We start from the raw sequence: 17498 nt of genomic DNA on the forward strand, positions 1-17498 counted from the left end.
AAACAAATCTGGCTGAACAAGCTGCATGTTTTCACTCCCAAAGAATTGTGGGCATTGTAGTGCTTGGAGAGAAAAAAGAAAAATCATGAAAGTTTTTTTTTTTTCTTCTTTCACTGATGGTTGTACAGCAGTAGAGTGCACCAAACCTGTGCACCATGTTCTGAGGGTTCACTGGCTTTCCCAGAATGCAATGTCTCTTCCCAGCTCTTCAGCAGCTATGTTCATGTAAACTTTATTTGTGATATATTCATTTATATTGATATAGGTCTATAGACTTAATTCTTATATACTCTATGACATAGAGTGTAAAACTTCTGGTAGTCTCGTCGTCAAAGGAGCGAGAGACAACAGTGAGGTATCAGAAGTCCCTCTTTGTGACAGACAGCAGGTGCCGCTAAACTGGTTACCTTCTCAGGCTGCGCTGCGCCTCCCTCAGCAAGCTGTCAAAATCCATGGAGTCATACTTGCTTTTAGTGGAGGCTGGATCAAAGTCGTCCGAATGGGAGTCTGAAAGCGAGCAAGAAGGATTGTGGTCAGTGTTGAGCAGAGCAGGACTTACAAAATATACACATAAAACAAGAGGCTGACCTTTGTATTCTCAGGGAATGTTACGGTCGGAGCTCACAGATTTTTTCTGCCTTCGCTCCGTTAATGCTCAGCCATGTGTAGCTGTTGCTATGCTATTGAGTTCGAACGTTTCTCAAATATAATGCACAGCTCATGTACGCCCACAGTCAGACTTAAAGGTAATGTTTTATGAGGGGTTATATCCTGGAGGATTTCTTGGCTGGACACAATAAATACTTGGAAAATGTCTCAATCCATAACTGCATGTTTATATAGTGACAACTGTCAAAGAATTCAAATAGTGAGGGTACAAAAAAAGTACCTTTTTTTTTTACACAGAGGCAACATCCTTCTGTCTGTCCATTCCTCATATGTCCTATTTTTCCTGATCAACTAGATAATACATAAGGAGTATCTTATCTCTGCCAACAGACAGCTTCACAAATGGGGCCCCCAAAGGGCCCAGCAGCACACTACCGAGAGCTTTGAGAAATGGGAATGACCATGGCAGCCAGAAGACGCCAGTCGTGATCTAATGCAATGGCCGAGGGCTGGATTGTGTCACACTGCGCACCTTGAGGGATGAAAAATACCCCGGTGCTCTACTTAAAACTAATGGACAGTGTCTCTGAAAACAAAAAAAAAAGAAGCGAGAGCCTATAAGATTGAGAAGACGAGGGAGAGGTTTGGATACCACACTATTATAGGATGCTCCCTTCCTCTCCATCTCTTTATCCTGTGCTATCAGTTTGGGGACGACCAAAATAGCCTGTTCCTGACAAAGAGGCGGTCGAATGAAGGCCTTTCCATTCCAGTAGACTGATTAGTCAATCTCGGCATAATGTCTATCCTCAAGGCTTTGGGATTAGCAACTGTTTCCCTGTGTGTCAATTTCTCATCATGCCCTCCCTTTAAAAGCTGATGGCTTCGAGCATGTGCTTTGAAAACGTATATAGTAACCGCTTCATTTATCGAGGAAAGTGCTCTTTTTCTCCGGAGTGACCCATTGACATTCTTGTAGCGGTGCATTATACATTCCTGACCTCACATTTTGCTGGTAAATAAATGTCAGAGGAAAACCGGCTGCAGAAGCAACAGTCAATACCTCTCGAATATGTCATCATCAAACGGAGGAGATGATCTTTTGTGGGTGTGCAACACTTAACATAATGGGGCATCTCTCGCTTAAGTTTCAACAGGGCCTCTCAATTATCGCCTAACAACCTAACGACTGCGACTAACAGAAGAGAAGAAAGTAGCTTTTTTTCCCTTCACACGTCATAAGTGGGGCATCTTGCCAGAGGAAAAAGCCAAAAGCCTTGATTTCAATGATATCTTGCATTATTTATCAAACGCGTCATTCAAACCTCAGCAGCATCCATGTGAGTGCAGATTTCTGTCAGAGATTTTCTGATCCAATGTAGAAGCCATGTACATACATGCATGTATCACCTATGTTCGATGAATCCTGCTATACTGCAGTCTGCCACAGCCCCCTGGTATGGGTATGCATAAGTAGGCATAAGTAGGTATGCTCCCACAGTGGGCCCTCCCTCTATGTAAATGGCCGCCCCTACGTGTCACATCAAGGTTCTACCACCGCAACAGCTGGCAACAGATGGAACCTCACTCTAGAGGGAGGGGAGGGTTTTGCTGGGACTTAACCTTGCTCCCACCGTCCTCTTTCTCACCTCATCTATTTTCTTGCCTTTCTTCTCTTGCGCCTTCCTCCTTGAAATCTCATCTCTCCTCCTCTCTCCCTCTTTCTCCATGATCTTAAAGTGATTTCCACACCCACACAAACATATATATATCCAACAGCCGCACATGTGCTTTTTAAGTGCTATCTTTCTCCCTAATGTGTTGCGTTTCATATCAACAAAGCAGAAACAAGCATCCCATGTCCACATGAGTGATGGAGTCTGCCTTGTTTTCCTTGAGATACGACAGCTACTAGCAGGGAGGAAATGGAGCTCTATTCTTTGTGTGTTCACAGACTGACCTCTGAACTCTCTTTGCCCTTTTAAACCATGAATGCCTAGTGGACACATTCAGGGCTGTACGAATTGTTACCAGCACAGAGATGGGTCTTCTTTTGATCTGGAAGCATTAGCTTTTTTTTGCTGTCTGATTTTCCCCCTATTTCTTTTGCCTCTTTTCACTGACAGCCCTCCCAGCTACGCAAATACACTGCACGACTGCAGGGGGCTGATGGAGAGAACAACGAAGCTGCACTTACCCAAGTCCGTGTAATGTGATTTGCAGAACTCCTTTTGCCCGCCAAAGCACAGCTCGAACTGAGGCTCGTTTGACCTGCGTAAGGTGTGTCCATTCTCAAGGGCGGCAAAGGCGTCACAAGTATAGCGGTACGTGATGAAGCCAAAATTGTCCCTGGTCAAGAATAGAAAACGATACGTCAGAGTGGCGCTGTGGGGCAACAATAACTGAACAGGGGGGCCTTGTCTTAGATGAAGATCATGCTATTTATATGCAAAAGAGAATCAATAAAAGTGTATCTTTGGGGCTCCATGGGACTCGAACTAGATAGATTGGAAGACGCTCTGAGACTGCAAAAGCTGTCTTTGTCTTAGACCTTCAACACTCACCTTTGCTTTAAGTTCAACAGTAACAGAAGTTTCCTATAACCCTACACTAAGACTGCCATATAGGTGCACACACAGACATGAACAGAAAGTCCTGGGGAAGTCCTTACCCATCGTCCCTCAAGTTCACTGCACATTCTTCAATTTCGCCAAAGACTTCAAAGCGGCGCTTCAACTCTGTCCGGGTGCAGTCGGACCTCAGTCGCCCCACGTACACCACCCGTCTCTCCTCCTGCTCGTTAAGAGGAAAGACAGAGCGGAGGAAGGAGATTAGAAGGGGGAGTCTGTTTTTTCCTTTCCCCCTCTTATTCTTCACCGAGCCCTAATGAATTGGTCTTGATCACTCCTGTGGATACTGCAGCTGACTTTAACCTCCCCCTGGTTTTGTCCCTCTTCTCTGTCTGTCTGTTGTGTTCCTCTGTGATTGGTTCAGCTTGCTTCCTGTTATCTGATAGAGTTGCAGATAGAGCGCCCTCAGTCTGACTTGGCACTACAATTCCTTTTTCTCTCTGCAACTCATCAACCAGAGGCAGGAGTGATTTTTATCAAATGATGCCATGTCTTAAGTTTGTGTCTAAAGTCTAAAAATAACGCTGTGGGGGTGACTCAGCCATGTATCAGAAAAGCCTGTTTCTTTCTTTACAACTTGGGGAGTGAAAGCAACACAATACACAGCACACTAGGCATGGCTGCTAAATGAGTGGTCTGTTAATATTGTTAAGGATATTCATTTCCAATAGAGAGGGAGCATTAAGATCAGCAGCAGTGAGCCACAGGGCAAAAAACATGGATTTCCTTGAACCTTAGAGGACGAGGGGGTCATAGTGGAATAATTTAGGAACAAACTGCACCAGGCTGCAATTACAGCTTTTGAGTAATTTAATTGCATCTGCTAATCATATAATACAGCACAAGCCTAGGGCTATAGTGTATCACTAGTATTATTTATTTATTCATTCATTTACTTGCCATTACTGGGGCAAGTCCATTGAGGCCCGTTATAATTTTTAATGCTGTCTTGAGGGAAGTAGTAACATGTATGTAAATCAGTTGCCTGGTGCTAAACTCAAAGTTCACCTTTGCCCCGTTAGACTTATATAAGGTAGCAGAGAAAAATACAAATTAACTACAGATTACCATTATTTATGCTTTTTTTCCACTCTTTTTAATGCTTACATACTGGTTGAGACAAAAAAAGTATTTGCTGAATTAGGGGTTTAGTTGCTGACAACTGATAAATAGGCAGCCTTTTCTTGATGGCACCCGGAGGGGCTGCCTGTGTGTGTGGGTGTGAGAGTGAGTGAGAGAATGAGGCAAAAACACAGTGAGACAGACAGACAGACAGACAGAAGGAGACGCTTTCACATCCCTGGCCTCTAAAACCTTGTTTGACAGCTTGAGCCTTACTGCTCGTAATTGTTTGTCTTTCCATCTCTGAAAATGTATGCATGCCGAGCCAGGTTTGCATTACTGCATCATTTAATGTGTGCTTTGTCAACGGGTGGTAGTAGCGCTACCCCGCTGGAAACCTGAGTAATTTCACACTGAGACATGGAGAGCGGAGATACAGGAGGAATGTGATATTCACTGCATCAGGCTGAATTTTGAAACAGATACAGAAAAAGGATAAGAGCACTGAGAGAATCAGTGGCTGTTTCCTTTTTTTGTCCTTTCCCCCGTCTTGCTCTCCTAGTTTCTGTTTTCCACTATTTTAACATTTTACCCCTGTGGTGTGATTAATAAGAGTCGACAGTGTTTCCAGACGACAGAGACGTTAAAAATACACAACCCGGAGATAAAGAGGAAGGGCCTGTCGCCTGAATCATTCAGGAACTCACTTTGTATGTATTCTTTCAGTAGGGATACACTGTGGCACATGGCACGGGGCTGGAGGCTGTCTCATCCTAAGTAACGTGTGTGTCTGTGGGAGATTTTCTGTGTGTTTGCAGGACAAGTACCACAACAGTGATTGCATGTGGTCTTTTGTCAGCGTCGCCAGGAAAGATGTTAAGTCAAGCATAGAAAAAAAAAAAAGCGGATAGAGGAAATTAGATGGCGTTTGGTCAGTTGACTCACTATTGCTTTTTGCCTTTGCCTCTCTCTCTGCTCGGCCCTTTCAAACTCCCGCTTCTCGTAGTCCCGCCGGTACTCCTCCCTCTTCAGCCTCTCGTGCTGGTACTCCTCGTAGCTGTCATACCTGCGGAGGAAAGAATACGTATGAAATCACTGTCCGAGCTCGTCCTCTAAATTCACCCTTCCTGTTGGTGTCTGTGAAGAACAATAGCCAGCATTCACCAAGGAGCAGGCGGCTGTTTTCTCACCACTGATGGTTGAGAAGGGGGAAAGGAAATAGACATGTTAATAAGATGTCTCTTCGCCATCGCTATGATTACGGAGGCCCGCAGGATAGGCCCGCGGGAGTGCCGGCGAGCAGCGCGGTCGGGGAGCCAGGCAGCTGCAACTGTCAGCACAACTTCACATGTCATTACTTTCTGCTTAGTTAGGGCTTCATCAAGAACGAAAGTGCAACTTTCTCCCCCACCCCAGACTAGCACAAGACGTGTCCGTTAAGTTTTCGACTGATGAGCGACTCTCGGGCTTGTCGGGTGTCATTAGGCCCGTGGGTGCCAAATCAGCTCGGAGCGCTGAGATGGTGTCAGTCTCCCTCTCTCTCGCTTTCTTTCTGCACTGTGCCAGTACGTCTCTGCATATGAAATGGTCCCCTCTGCAGTGGCTCATAGAAAACTACAGAGGCACTAAGTTGAATATGCGTCATTATACAGCTGGGAGCGTCAGCTCATCAGTGAAGTATGAATGCGCATCAGTATGATTTGGGATTCTTTTGTCACTAGTTCAATAAAACATGATCAATTAAACATATTTGCCCTGAAAGTTTGTCACAGGGCCCCCATGTGGCCATGGGACTGACGGCGAAAAAGCTTGATGTGAAAAAGGAATGACAGAGTGGTGACAGGGAAAAGTTACTTTCAGTGCATGGTTGGTAAGAATAAACATTAGTCCTAACCTGAAGTATTCGACTAAATGAAGGTTAATGACATAAAACTAGAGGTTAAATAATTCATTTAAAATAATCACCTTGGCCTGCGGCTGAGAGGAGATCGAGACTGAGGGAGGGGGCTCTTGTGAGTCCTGGAACGAAAAGTGCTTGAATCTGTGTTGTGACGAGACCTGTGGGGAAAAACAGAAAATGTTACATATAAAAACTACTACGTGGATTTTGTTCACGGCTTTGGGACCCAATTCAACTAACTGGGTTAATGCCAAATAAAACGCATTCTGTATTCTCCTAGCCTTGTCCTAATCTAAACCCATGGCCACAGAAAGTGGGCATTTTTGTACACACCTGAGCTAGCATATCCAAGCACCTGCTATTTATGTTGTATGAGGAAATGGTCAATACTGTAGGCCCTAGTGGCCTGACTGTAGATCTTGTACCCCTGCACTCCTTAAGCTTGATGCTTAATTATTGACGGGTTGCTGAAGAAGGAAGACCTGAATTATGGAGGGAGAGAAGGAAGCTTGGTAAAGCAAAAGAGTGCCAGTTTGGAAGGATCAAGGATCTTACGCTGTGAAACTTGAAACAGAGAGGGGGGATTTTGAGAATTATTTTGTTGAAATTCTATTAATCTTTTCTTGCATGAAAATATAACAAGCTTCTTGTGCTAGAGCTTTCAAAACTCTAGTCCCTAACCAGTATTTTCAGAAAGCTTGTCAGTGTCAGATTCTGATCAACTGCCTTGAGACTATTACTGTATAATTTGTGAGCAAGTTGGTATAAAGCAAAAAACAAGGGCTTGAACAGAATAAAGTGATTCTATTGGCTCTGTGGAGTAAACTGACCTTTAAGTAATCAGGCAAACAAACTGAGTCACTGCAGTGGAGTCCTACACTGTGAGGCACTCAATGAACTACTACTGACAAACTGAATTTACTCACATCTTTCTCAGTAACTACGGCTTGCCTCTGTTCCTCGACCAAAAAAACCCAACAGAAAACCCCTCGGCTCTGATCAAAGGAAAGCATGGGAAATGTAGTTCTCACACAGAGCTATGATGATAGGAGTCTCTTTTGAGAGGGGTTTTGAGACTACATTCCCACAGCCTGGATTTGGCTTTCATCTCTGGGGATGTAAAAGAGGAGGGTTTGCCACTCAGTAAAAACAACAGCTGCCGCTTAAAACAATAGCCCCGGCATCAAACAAAAAACAGGAGCATGCGAGGGAGCGAGTGAGGAGGGGGGTGAGTGTAAGGAAGACACTCAAATAAAACTCCCTGCCTAGAGATTAAAACTGTTCAAAAGTCCAGTGCCTCTGGCACGTTTCATGTTTGGGTTTTTTTTTTTGTTCGATGTGTGTTGTTTTAGGGAGATCGCACCATTTAGCTAATCTTTTTTCCCCATTGAAGTGCCACCTGGCTTAATAGACTTTGGTTAGTATAACAACTGCAGACAATTTGGTTAGAATCCATTCCACCTCTCTTTCACCTGTTAAATCTCTTTGTGTCAGACTTGCCAAATCTATCCTGCATTTAGTCCAGGCAAGGCAAAGACTAGCAGGAGGTCAAGAACCCATGCTAAGAGTCTCCAGGGTCTATCCTGTCTGACACCAGCTCTGACGACTGATCAGGCCTGTTTTACACTCCTAAGCCAGATCCCCTGCCAGCTCCAAGCCCTGTTTGAATTGCATGGGTGGGGAGCAGCCAGGACTTAAGAAGCCAAAAGAAGTGGGAGGTGTGTGTGAAAGATGACTTACCAGGAGGAGGGGCGTCTGTCAGGTGAGCTGGAGAGGGAGCGCCTCCGGTAGTGCGAGGAGGAGCTACGGGAGCCAGAGTGGGAACGAGAACGGGAGCGGGACTCGCTGCTGGTCCAGCAGAAAGGCCTGCTGGGCGAGAGGAGGAGGGAGGAAGGTGGGGAGACGGAGCCTCGTGAAGGGGAGCAGCTGGATGGTGGGGAACAGGAGGGAGAGCAGGGGGGGTAGTCAAATAGTAGGTCCAGAGGGGTGCCCTCCCATGGATAGAGAAAGCGATTCTCTCGGCCCTCACACAGCTCTAGCTCATCGTGGAAGGGCAGGAACCCTGGGTGCAGGTAGCTGGAGCCAGGCAGCCTCTGGGAGTTGAAGCCATCCTCTCCCTCCTCAGGGGACTGAGGGGCTGCAGCCTTAATTGGTTTACTGCCTGGTTCTCTCTCCTGGCCACCCTGGCTACAAACGGCTTGTAAGGGGTGGCCAAAATGCTTGTTGAGTTCTGCTCTGATTTCCTGGTCGCGCAGGAGCTTCCGGCTGGTGGCAGAAGGGTGTTGGTCCCCGTCATTAGTGGCCTCTTGTAAGGGGATCTGGGTGGTTTGTGTAAGGGTCTGCTTCCCTAACCCCTGGACCCGGGCAGCTTCTTCATACACAGAGGCAATATTCTGCTGCTTAGCCAAGGGACCAGATGAAGCTGATGATGGAGAACAAGAAGATGAAGATGATGAAGAGGACAGTGGCATGGCTGAGTCCTTACATTCGACATGCCTGTCCCCCACTTTGCCTGCAGTAGGCATGGGAGCAGCAGTGGCACCTGAGGTGACCGTCATTTCCGCTGCTGCAGTCATGGTAACAGTGGCTGTGCCGCCGTCCTTCTTAGTGCTAGCTGATGCCTGGCAATAGTCATGGTCACTGTAGCCACGGGGCGCCACCCGCTTATTGTTGCTAGTGCTGCGATGCTCCTCAAGGCCACCCCCCACTGTGCGTTGGGTGACGGAGTAAGGGAGGGCGGTGGACGCTTTGCTCAGCTGGGCATAAAGCTCAGTCTGTTCGGGACCCTTCCTGGTGGGGCCCCCGCCTGAGGCACCTGGGGCCGGGGCCAGAGCGCCGGGGCCCAACTCGTTCAGCCTGGCTCTTTTGCAGGCCAAGGCTGAGGAGGAACATGAAGACAACTTGGTTTTGAGCGATGCTTTGAAAGGATTCTCTTGACTGGCTTTGTGTGGGGGCGTGGTAGGTGGTGTCAGACCTGCAGAGGGAGGAGAAGACAGAGGTTGGTGGCGGGGTGGGGGCAGTAAAATGAAAATGGAATCATAATGCAAACCTCTCCAAATATCCCCCTCTCCCTCCTCCTCTCACCCATCTATAAACTCCCAGGTCAGTTTATGGACAGTGGACACAGATACATGCCTGATTAAAATATTCACTTTCACTTGGCCTAATCCTGATCTCTATTTTATTGCAATCTTGACAGATTAATGTAATGCTTGGTGTAACTTAATATGGTGGTGCTGTAATACGGATGACTTGCCACCCCCTTCCTCTTTGACCTTGGAAAGATCCCTTTTCATGAAAAAATAACATAACACAAAACCCTGTAGAGGACAAACGTAATGCATCTGATGAAAAAAACTTAAGTACATGTATCACATCTCTGCCTGTCTCACATAAATGTCTGCACTGGACAGCAGCCAATTCATCTGAATAAAACCAAAGACCTTTTTTATCGGCCTGAAAGAACAATCGCTGACATGACGCCATGCATGTTTCAAGATTATCCGGCACCATCTCCCTTTTCTATAGGAAAATATATAGGAAGATATGTTACAGCTCTTAATGTACACGTTAGCATGCCCGGTGATGTTGCCATGGCGAGATGTCTGCTATGTCATGGAAGCACAGGATGTCATTCTTCTCAGATGGCATGTCCCTACTGCATGTGCACCCCCCGCCCCCCACCTCATCCCCAGCCTCCTACAGATTTACAACCAGACAGATGGCAGTTATATGGGAAGTCCTGAGATGAGCCCACTTTATAGCATTGTTAATGCACTCACACAAACAGCCGCCACCATTACTCTCATTCTCTCTTTCCTCCTCTCCTTTAGTCTTGTATTCTCCCCTTTTTCTCCCTTCCTGGCTGCCATCTTCCCCGGATCAATCTCTATTTCTCCCTTTCCGTCTCTCGGCATCCTATCCTGTTTCTGTCTTGCACAGAACAAATGCCCCCCCCCCCCCCCCCCCCCCCACACACACACACACTCGTCACTAACAGTCTCTCACTGGAGTCAAACTCAGGCACTTTGAAACACCTACGCTCTCCCCTCTTCTTTGCCTTTCTTATAATGCACATCATTCTTCCCTTGCTGGTGAATTGCACCAAATGACAGCTATTAGTATCAAATCCAGTGTTAGAGTATGCAAGGGGAAGACAGCTTGGCAAAGAGAGTGCGGGAGCCTGATACATAAATATGCAAGTTTCTGAAACCACTTGCTGTGTTTGGAATGCCTGATCCAACGGCTTATCATCCTACTTATTATCTGTGTCTGTAAGTAGGACTGCAAGCCCCCACTCCCTTCTTTCTCTTCCTTCTCTCAGTTCTGATAGTGATACGGTATGGACAGATATATATATATATACATATATATATATATGCCAATGAAATGAGCTATGAAAAGGAGAAGGGAGAGAGGGAGAGGGGGTGCTACACAATGCCTGAGGAACTTCTGTTTCACCAATGAAGCGCCATCTGTCCAAAACAATGTGTGCGTGGGGTCATAAACTAGGAGCCATTAGTGATGGGGGTGAAATAAATCAGAATTAGATAAATATGTGCCTCTCAGTCAAACTTGCTAGTGATGGATGATCCGCAGACACAAACACCAAATCGTGTAGCCAGCGGAGAGAGAACGATGGAGCAAATGAGCAAGACAGACAGAAAGAGGAGGGCTTTATAATCTTTTTTTCTCCTCCAGCTGTAAATTGCGAGGAGACCTCGGAGCGAATAACAACTTGGTGCTTAAAGAGTTGATCCGGTGGTAAGCCATGCAAATAGCAACACATAGACCACCCCAGTGTCATGAGATACAGTAATTAAAGACAACACAGCAGCACAGGATAAATCTATTAGCTTGGCAGAGATTAGGCCAGAACAGTCCGATCCCAGGGGCCATCACTGCCTGTTGTAGCCTTTACTGTACCTCTCTGAGAAGTGTCAAGAAAGCATGCAGCCAACAGTTGGAAAGTTGCCATTATTTAGTATTAAACTTCATTTGGCTCAGTACAAGGTGTACAGGTCAACTGATATATAAATGTATCTTATATATTATAGTAGTAATATAGTATATTATTATAATAGTAACCACTACTACTACAACTCATCATAAAGGCATAAAATAATAATTTACTGGCAGCATTCATGGAAAGCTTCATCAGCGAGTTGTCGACCTGCTTTTAAGGTGGAGGGTGGGACCGCCCACCTGGCTAACTTTCATCTGCTTATCAGTAACACCACCTTAATCTCTATTGTAGTGGAATGTTACTCTTAATCGGTAAAGGACATGTAACTGCGGACCTAAAAGCTTTCACCTCCACTTACTGGGATCTATATCCATCTGTCTCATACACCATGAGACTCAAAAGCTAATCCCTAAGTAGGAAAGGGGCTCAGGAACCTGGAGCTTTCTGGACTAATGACTTTCCTGCTAATATTCAATCCCAAATTTGTTCAGGAACTGGGAAGTCAGGTGAATGGCTCTATTTTACTGTCCTTGTAAAATGGATGCGATGGAACAGAACGGACACCCGGATTTGGCCACAGGTCAGCAGACTTACCCACGTGCAGTAAAACGGGAAGAAATATTAACCGTGCTTGATTATCCCAGAGCTTAAGCAGCCCTGCTCTTTCCCTTCTTTAGGTCTCAATAGGCATCCCCTTTGACCCCGAAAGCTTATCTACACAAAAGGGTTAAACAGCACTTTGACCAAGGTCAGAGGGACACAGGGAGACCTCTCAGGGTCTGATCTGCAACACATTTCCATCCCCCACAAGAGCTAAGTAGAAAGTGCAAGGGGGCAGACATGAAGTATGTATGAGGACCATTTCCCCTGTTGGTAAATGAATACCCGAAGGGGCCAGTGCAACATCACACAGCGGGAGAGGCTAAAGGGCAACCATTTTGTTTTTATTGACCTTAGATGATTAATCTGGGGGATAATTACTGGCATCATTTGCACACAGAGAGAAAGAGGATATTGCAGCTTTTGCTTACATTCTCCTCATTTTTGTCTAGTAATTACCTTTTGCCTATAGCTTTCTTCTGTTGTAGTTAATTACAACGCAATAATACAAAAGCATAATGTCAATGACGATGCTGAAAATCTATTTACAAAAAGGGCGCCCTTTGCATGCAAGTCTTTAACATTGGAAAAGTACTCCCAAGTCAGCTGATCTAATTGTCTGTATGTCTAGGGACCTGAGCAAAGGAAGGCCCAGATCATACAGGCAAAAGTGAATTACACTGCAAAACCAATTAAAACAATAACACTGCCATTTCAATTTTCCTATGTGTAGGGTAAGTAAGCTGTCAGTCAGAGAGCATTAGGATCTGATAGAGGAAGACGAAAAGCATATTAACTCTTCAGTAACAGCAGAGGGGAGGTGGTGGAGGATGGGAGGGGTTTGCTAATAAACCCTGAAGAGATTGGAAAGCCTAATCAATACTCAGGCATATAAAAATGTTCTCCTATGCCTTCACCTTGAACTCTGAACTGTGATGGAACTATCAAGATGTTGGAGCCAGAGTTAACCCATTACTAGCTACACCAGGGACGTGAGAATTTCCATTGGCTAGTTTAATAATAACTACATGTGTTTTAAATAATCAGTACAGTGTGCTTACCTGGGGTTCCAGCAATCTCCACACTTAATGTGCGTTCAATGGTTTTGTTCTCAAACGGTGATCCCTTGTGGTCACTGGAAGACAAAAAAAAGTGCAACATTTTACTTCCCAGGTGAAAGTAAGACACAAAGCTTTTTGTGATCTAAGAAATGGAAATGAGTCACAAAAATGCCTCAACTTGGATTCTAGTCTATATGGTTTTTCTGTGGTGCTTTGGCTTTTTTTCTGTAGTTTGCTGTTGCTTTTTGCCTGGAATAATGTGGAAAAACTTCTCACACTTACTTTGGAGACTCTGGGGTCAAAGGAAGTGGCAAGGTGGTTGGTTTGGCTGCAGAACACAAAGGAGCATGGGTAATTATTGATCTACGTATAACACTCATGGCAGAAGAGAACAGGCCCACATTCTGCAACAATTAATCTCAAATTGGCTCATTTAAATGCAATTATTACTACAAAAACACCCATTAGAAAGTCTTTCTATGGACGCTATTGTACAAAGCATGTCCTTTTTTTAGATTGACCCCGTTTTAATAATTTATTCTCTTAGGATAGACTGGTCACTCTGTGAGGCAGGATGAGGTGATGGTGCATATTTCACAGGTGTCTAGACACAGACATACCCGTTCAAGACAACAAATAGATTGAAATGGAATAAAGACACAGAGAGACGATGCCACAAACAAGACACATGACATTGGGTGAGCCCCTCCCTGGACAATAAAGTCATAATCGCATGCACCAACAGCAGAGGAGGGGAAAAAAAGAAGGAAGAAAGGAGAGTCAAGGAAGCTTGTGCAGTTGCCCGAGGCGCTGGCCGACTTGTGCTCCAGCTAAGGGAACGTGGCTTTAGTAGCACAACACTAAAGAGCAGCACCCGCGCTCTGAGTCTAAATGTCCATATTCAGCACACTTAGCTCAATCAGCCAAAGATGGTTCAAGGGTTGACTTTATGAATACAAGACGTACAGTAGCAAGACAAGGCTCACCCCTTTTCCCACCCCCTCCTTTTACTTTTTTTTTTGTTTCTTTCACCCTATTTGAAAGAACGTCTCCGGGACTAGCAAAAAGCATTGGCTAGCAGGCTGTTTGTTGTCATTGTTGTTTATGCCCTCAGAATGACTGTTAGATTCGTATTAGAATAGGGGTTAGTTGTGAAGTCAAACTGGGAAGTGGTTAGAGCAGGAGAAGAGAGAGCAGAGATAAGGCCAGTGGGGGGGATGCAGTCATGATTACCTAACAACGGGTGGCCCTGGTCGTCGGGGTACTCGCTGAGTGCCTGCCTGTGTGGGTGCCCTTGCCCCTGTGTGATGCAGGGAGGGACGGGCTCTGCAATTCTAGTATCTGGGAAGACTGGGCTTGGTGGGCCCTGTGAGAGCACCGCTGCGGGGCTGCCCGTGACATGGTCATCATCGTCATCATCAACACCATCATCATCATCATCATCATGGTCAACATCCTCCCCATGGTTTAGCCACCCCAGCTCTAGTCCAAAGCCCATGTCTAGACCCGAGTCTGGCTGGCTAACCCAGCTCTCTAGGTCGAAGGCGAGAGGTGACAACAGGGACCCTGAGTCAGGCTCTTCAACCTGACTTACTGCCCGGTTTCTACAATCAGTGGTCCCTCTTAACTCTTCCTCCTCCACCTTTGAAATGGCCTGGGCTGGGCTCTTAGACCTCTTACCTGCTGATTTGCTCTGAGTGCTGGGTAAAGGGGTGATCTTAGGTGGAAGTAAGGGGGCTCGATACTGAGCAGGCCTCTGTTTGGAGGTGAGCAGCTGGCTAAGTAAGGGGTGCCCTGGCTTCTCATCTCTTTTCCTAATAGTCACTGTGATGTGCCTATGTGGTGCACGGCTGGCACCACTACTGTTACTACGGCCTTGCCTGCCAAAGCCCTTACTAGCCTGAGTGGCGCCCGCAGCCTCTCGGCAATGCTCACAGCTGTGACTCACCTCTCTGGGAGGGAGGGAATAAGAATGCATATACCTAATAAACCTAGCGGCGGCCAGGCGGCCCACATCGCCTGGCGGCCTTCCTTCTTCACTGGGCGGCCCGTGCTCGAGTTTGGGGCGGGCATGGGGGCAGGTGGAGGTTCTGTGGCCGACAGGGATAGAAGCACCCTCCGACTCCTCAACCCCGTCATCGTGACTGCAACGCTGCCACTTCCCAGCCCCAACACCAGCCACACTACACTCGCCTGCAGCCCGGCTCTCACCTCGCTGGTGATGCTGCGGCTGCTGCTGCTGCTGCTGCTGCTGCTGCTGCTGTTGTTGAGATGGTACAGCTGACTTCTTCTTGGAGGTCGTGGAAGAGGACGAAGAGGTGGAGGAGAGGGAGGAGAACGAAGACGTGGATGACGAGGATGGCGAAGAGGAGGAGGAAGAGGCGCCAAGACCCAGGCCACTCTTGTCCCTGCTACTGGCACCCCCCCAGGTGCTCTTGGCTTCACTGGCTTTGGTGTGGAGCAGGATGTCATCGGTGGCCGTTAGGTATTTCAGCAGCTCGGTGCAAGGCCGCCTCACCGGGCGGTTCTGTTGGCTGGAGCCCCCTCTTGCTTTGCCATTCCAGGGGCTCTCCGTCTGTGCAACACAGTAAGATAGAGAGAGAGAGAGAAAATTATTCAGTTTGCTTAAAGAAAAAGTTTTGCTCACTGTTAGTGTGGTGCAGTTGATCCAGTTATTTGGCACAAAAATAAAAGTAGACAGAGAGAGGCCAAAAGAGCGACTCAGACAGCCAGAGCACAGTGGTTGCCCAACTGGTGGTGGGAGTGCGGCCCGCCCATCATCTTAATTGCGTGCACCACCGCGCCACTCTGTACGCGCACCATGTCCTCCGGGAGTCCTCATTCGCTGTGCTCCAGAAATGGATGACTCAAAGGCACAGTATGAAAATAGACTCTGTGAGGAAGGTTGATGCACTGCATGTGCAAACATAGTACGCACAACACACACACAAATGTATGTCTGCCTTGTGTTTACTACACAATATGATCACACACAGATGTTTTTTACATTCAGAGGATTTTAAGCACCAGAGAAAGCTTAACAAATAGAGATTTCAGACATTTTTCCCCAAACAAGAGCAAATGATCAAGTGCTGTAAGTTGTATATGACACTGAACATACAATATGTCCCATTCTGACATGAAATGCAAACAGATTACAGAAATCACATACTTATTTTATTTACATTCATAAACCTATGATACTTACACTGACTAAAATCAATCTCAATCAACCCCACCCCTTTACAAAAAAAAAATCCTTTTGAGAGCCATCTAATGAGGACATCAAGTCTGATATTTTGATCTTGTCGTCTCAAGGCATCAATCTCGCCGCAAGAGTGCCTGTCGCTGCTTTTTTTTTCCAACAGGCACCACACCAAGGCAGATAAGTGGTGGAGCTAATGAGACAACGGTGCTGCTGCCTCGCTTGGAAAGCCCAACAGCAATCAGCCTGTTTTCATTACGAGATGGCCCCCTGGGATAGTAGACTAGAGCAGTAGTCTAACATCTTCTAAAGGCGGCCACCAAAACAAGAAGAAGTAGTGTGAGAGGGAGGGAGGAAGAGCAAGAAACAAGACAGAGCGAGAGCAGAGTGAGAGAGATAAACAAACACAAACAAAAAATTTGTGTACAGGAGAGAAATAAGCAGCAAGGCAGTGCATGTATTTGTGTGTGTGTGTGTGTGTGTGTCCCTACCTTGACGACGGCAGGTGGTGGTCTGATCCGGTGGTTGCTGCTGGCTGCATGGTTCTGTGCCTTGCCACCTGTGTATTGATTATAGCTGAGCTGGGAGTTTGCGGGTGCCAGAAGGAGCTTCTTCAGCTGCGAATGGACCCAAACAGAACGAGAGAAAGTGTTGAAGGAGGGGAGAGTGAGTGTGGGTTATGCAAATGACCATTTTCTTTCAATTAGACAGCCTGTGCCTCGTAAATGTAGAACCAAAACAAACCAATAGTGCAGTTAGAAAAGATAACAATCACTGACATATTTAAGTTTGTAGTTTGTGACAGGACAAGTGAAGTTTTTTTTTCTTCCTGTGCAGGTGTTTTTGTGTACACAAAGCCAGGCTTCTCTAATGTGATTGAATAAACACACTCGGGCATGTGGCTAAAGGTCATTTGGAAGGGACCGGCATGGAATATAATGGACTATAACTGAACATAACATAACATTTTAGGTCAAAGCCTTTAAGCTAGAGAAATGCCCAGATGGTATGGTTGTGTGTAAAAGGTAAGCTGACTTCTCATCGAGAGGCCTGTCTTTTTGCCAAAAAGATGACTTGTGCGCAGGAGGATTAGTTGGGACCCACTGGGAGGAGACGAGATGAGATGGATTTCTTTTTCCTTTCATTACGTGCCGGCTTGATTTCAGGGCCTGTGGCACTGTGTCAACCGTAGTTGGCCCCACCACAGTGTTCATATCATTGAATTGGTGCCACAATAGCACTGTTATGTAATTAGCACTGAGCAGCAAACATACTGATCCATTCCATTTACCTCCCCTCCTCCCTGCATCTGCATCTCTGCTCGCTCTCACCACACATACAGTTAACTCATTGTGGCAAATGGGGCAGAGTGTGGACTGGGTGCTGCCAAATGCAGAAGTCTAACAGACAAATGGCCACTTTTGGTGCCCAGTCTTGTTGAAGAGTCTTATCTGGTGTCTGCCAT

At 46.3% G+C, this 17498-nt stretch overlaps 1 protein-coding gene across 1 annotated transcript in view; it reads right to left on the bottom strand.

Moving 5' to 3' along the window:
• Positions 1-376: 376 nt before the first annotated feature.
• The window catches only part of ppargc1a (peroxisome proliferator-activated receptor gamma, coactivator 1 alpha), a 238349-nt gene continuing 221227 nt past the window's right edge, over positions 377-17498 (bottom strand). The window contains exons 4-13 of the mRNA XM_070929619.1: positions 16525-16650; positions 14062-15403; positions 13111-13156; positions 12829-12902; positions 7942-9175; positions 6267-6359; positions 5247-5367; positions 3281-3402; positions 2807-2958; positions 377-507 (exon numbers count right to left, since the gene is read on the bottom strand). Coding sequence (XP_070785720.1) covers positions 404-507; positions 2807-2958; positions 3281-3402; positions 5247-5367; positions 6267-6359; positions 7942-9175; positions 12829-12902; positions 13111-13156; positions 14062-15403; positions 16525-16650 — 3414 coding nt within the window. The 3' untranslated portion in view covers positions 377-403. The remainder of the gene's footprint in view (positions 508-2806; positions 2959-3280; positions 3403-5246; positions 5368-6266; positions 6360-7941; positions 9176-12828; positions 12903-13110; positions 13157-14061; positions 15404-16524; positions 16651-17498) is intronic.

Source organism: Enoplosus armatus, chromosome 23, assembly GCF_043641665.1.
Source record: "Enoplosus armatus isolate fEnoArm2 chromosome 23, fEnoArm2.hap1, whole genome shotgun sequence".
Taxonomy (NCBI): Eukaryota; Metazoa; Chordata; class Actinopteri; order Centrarchiformes; family Enoplosidae; genus Enoplosus; species Enoplosus armatus.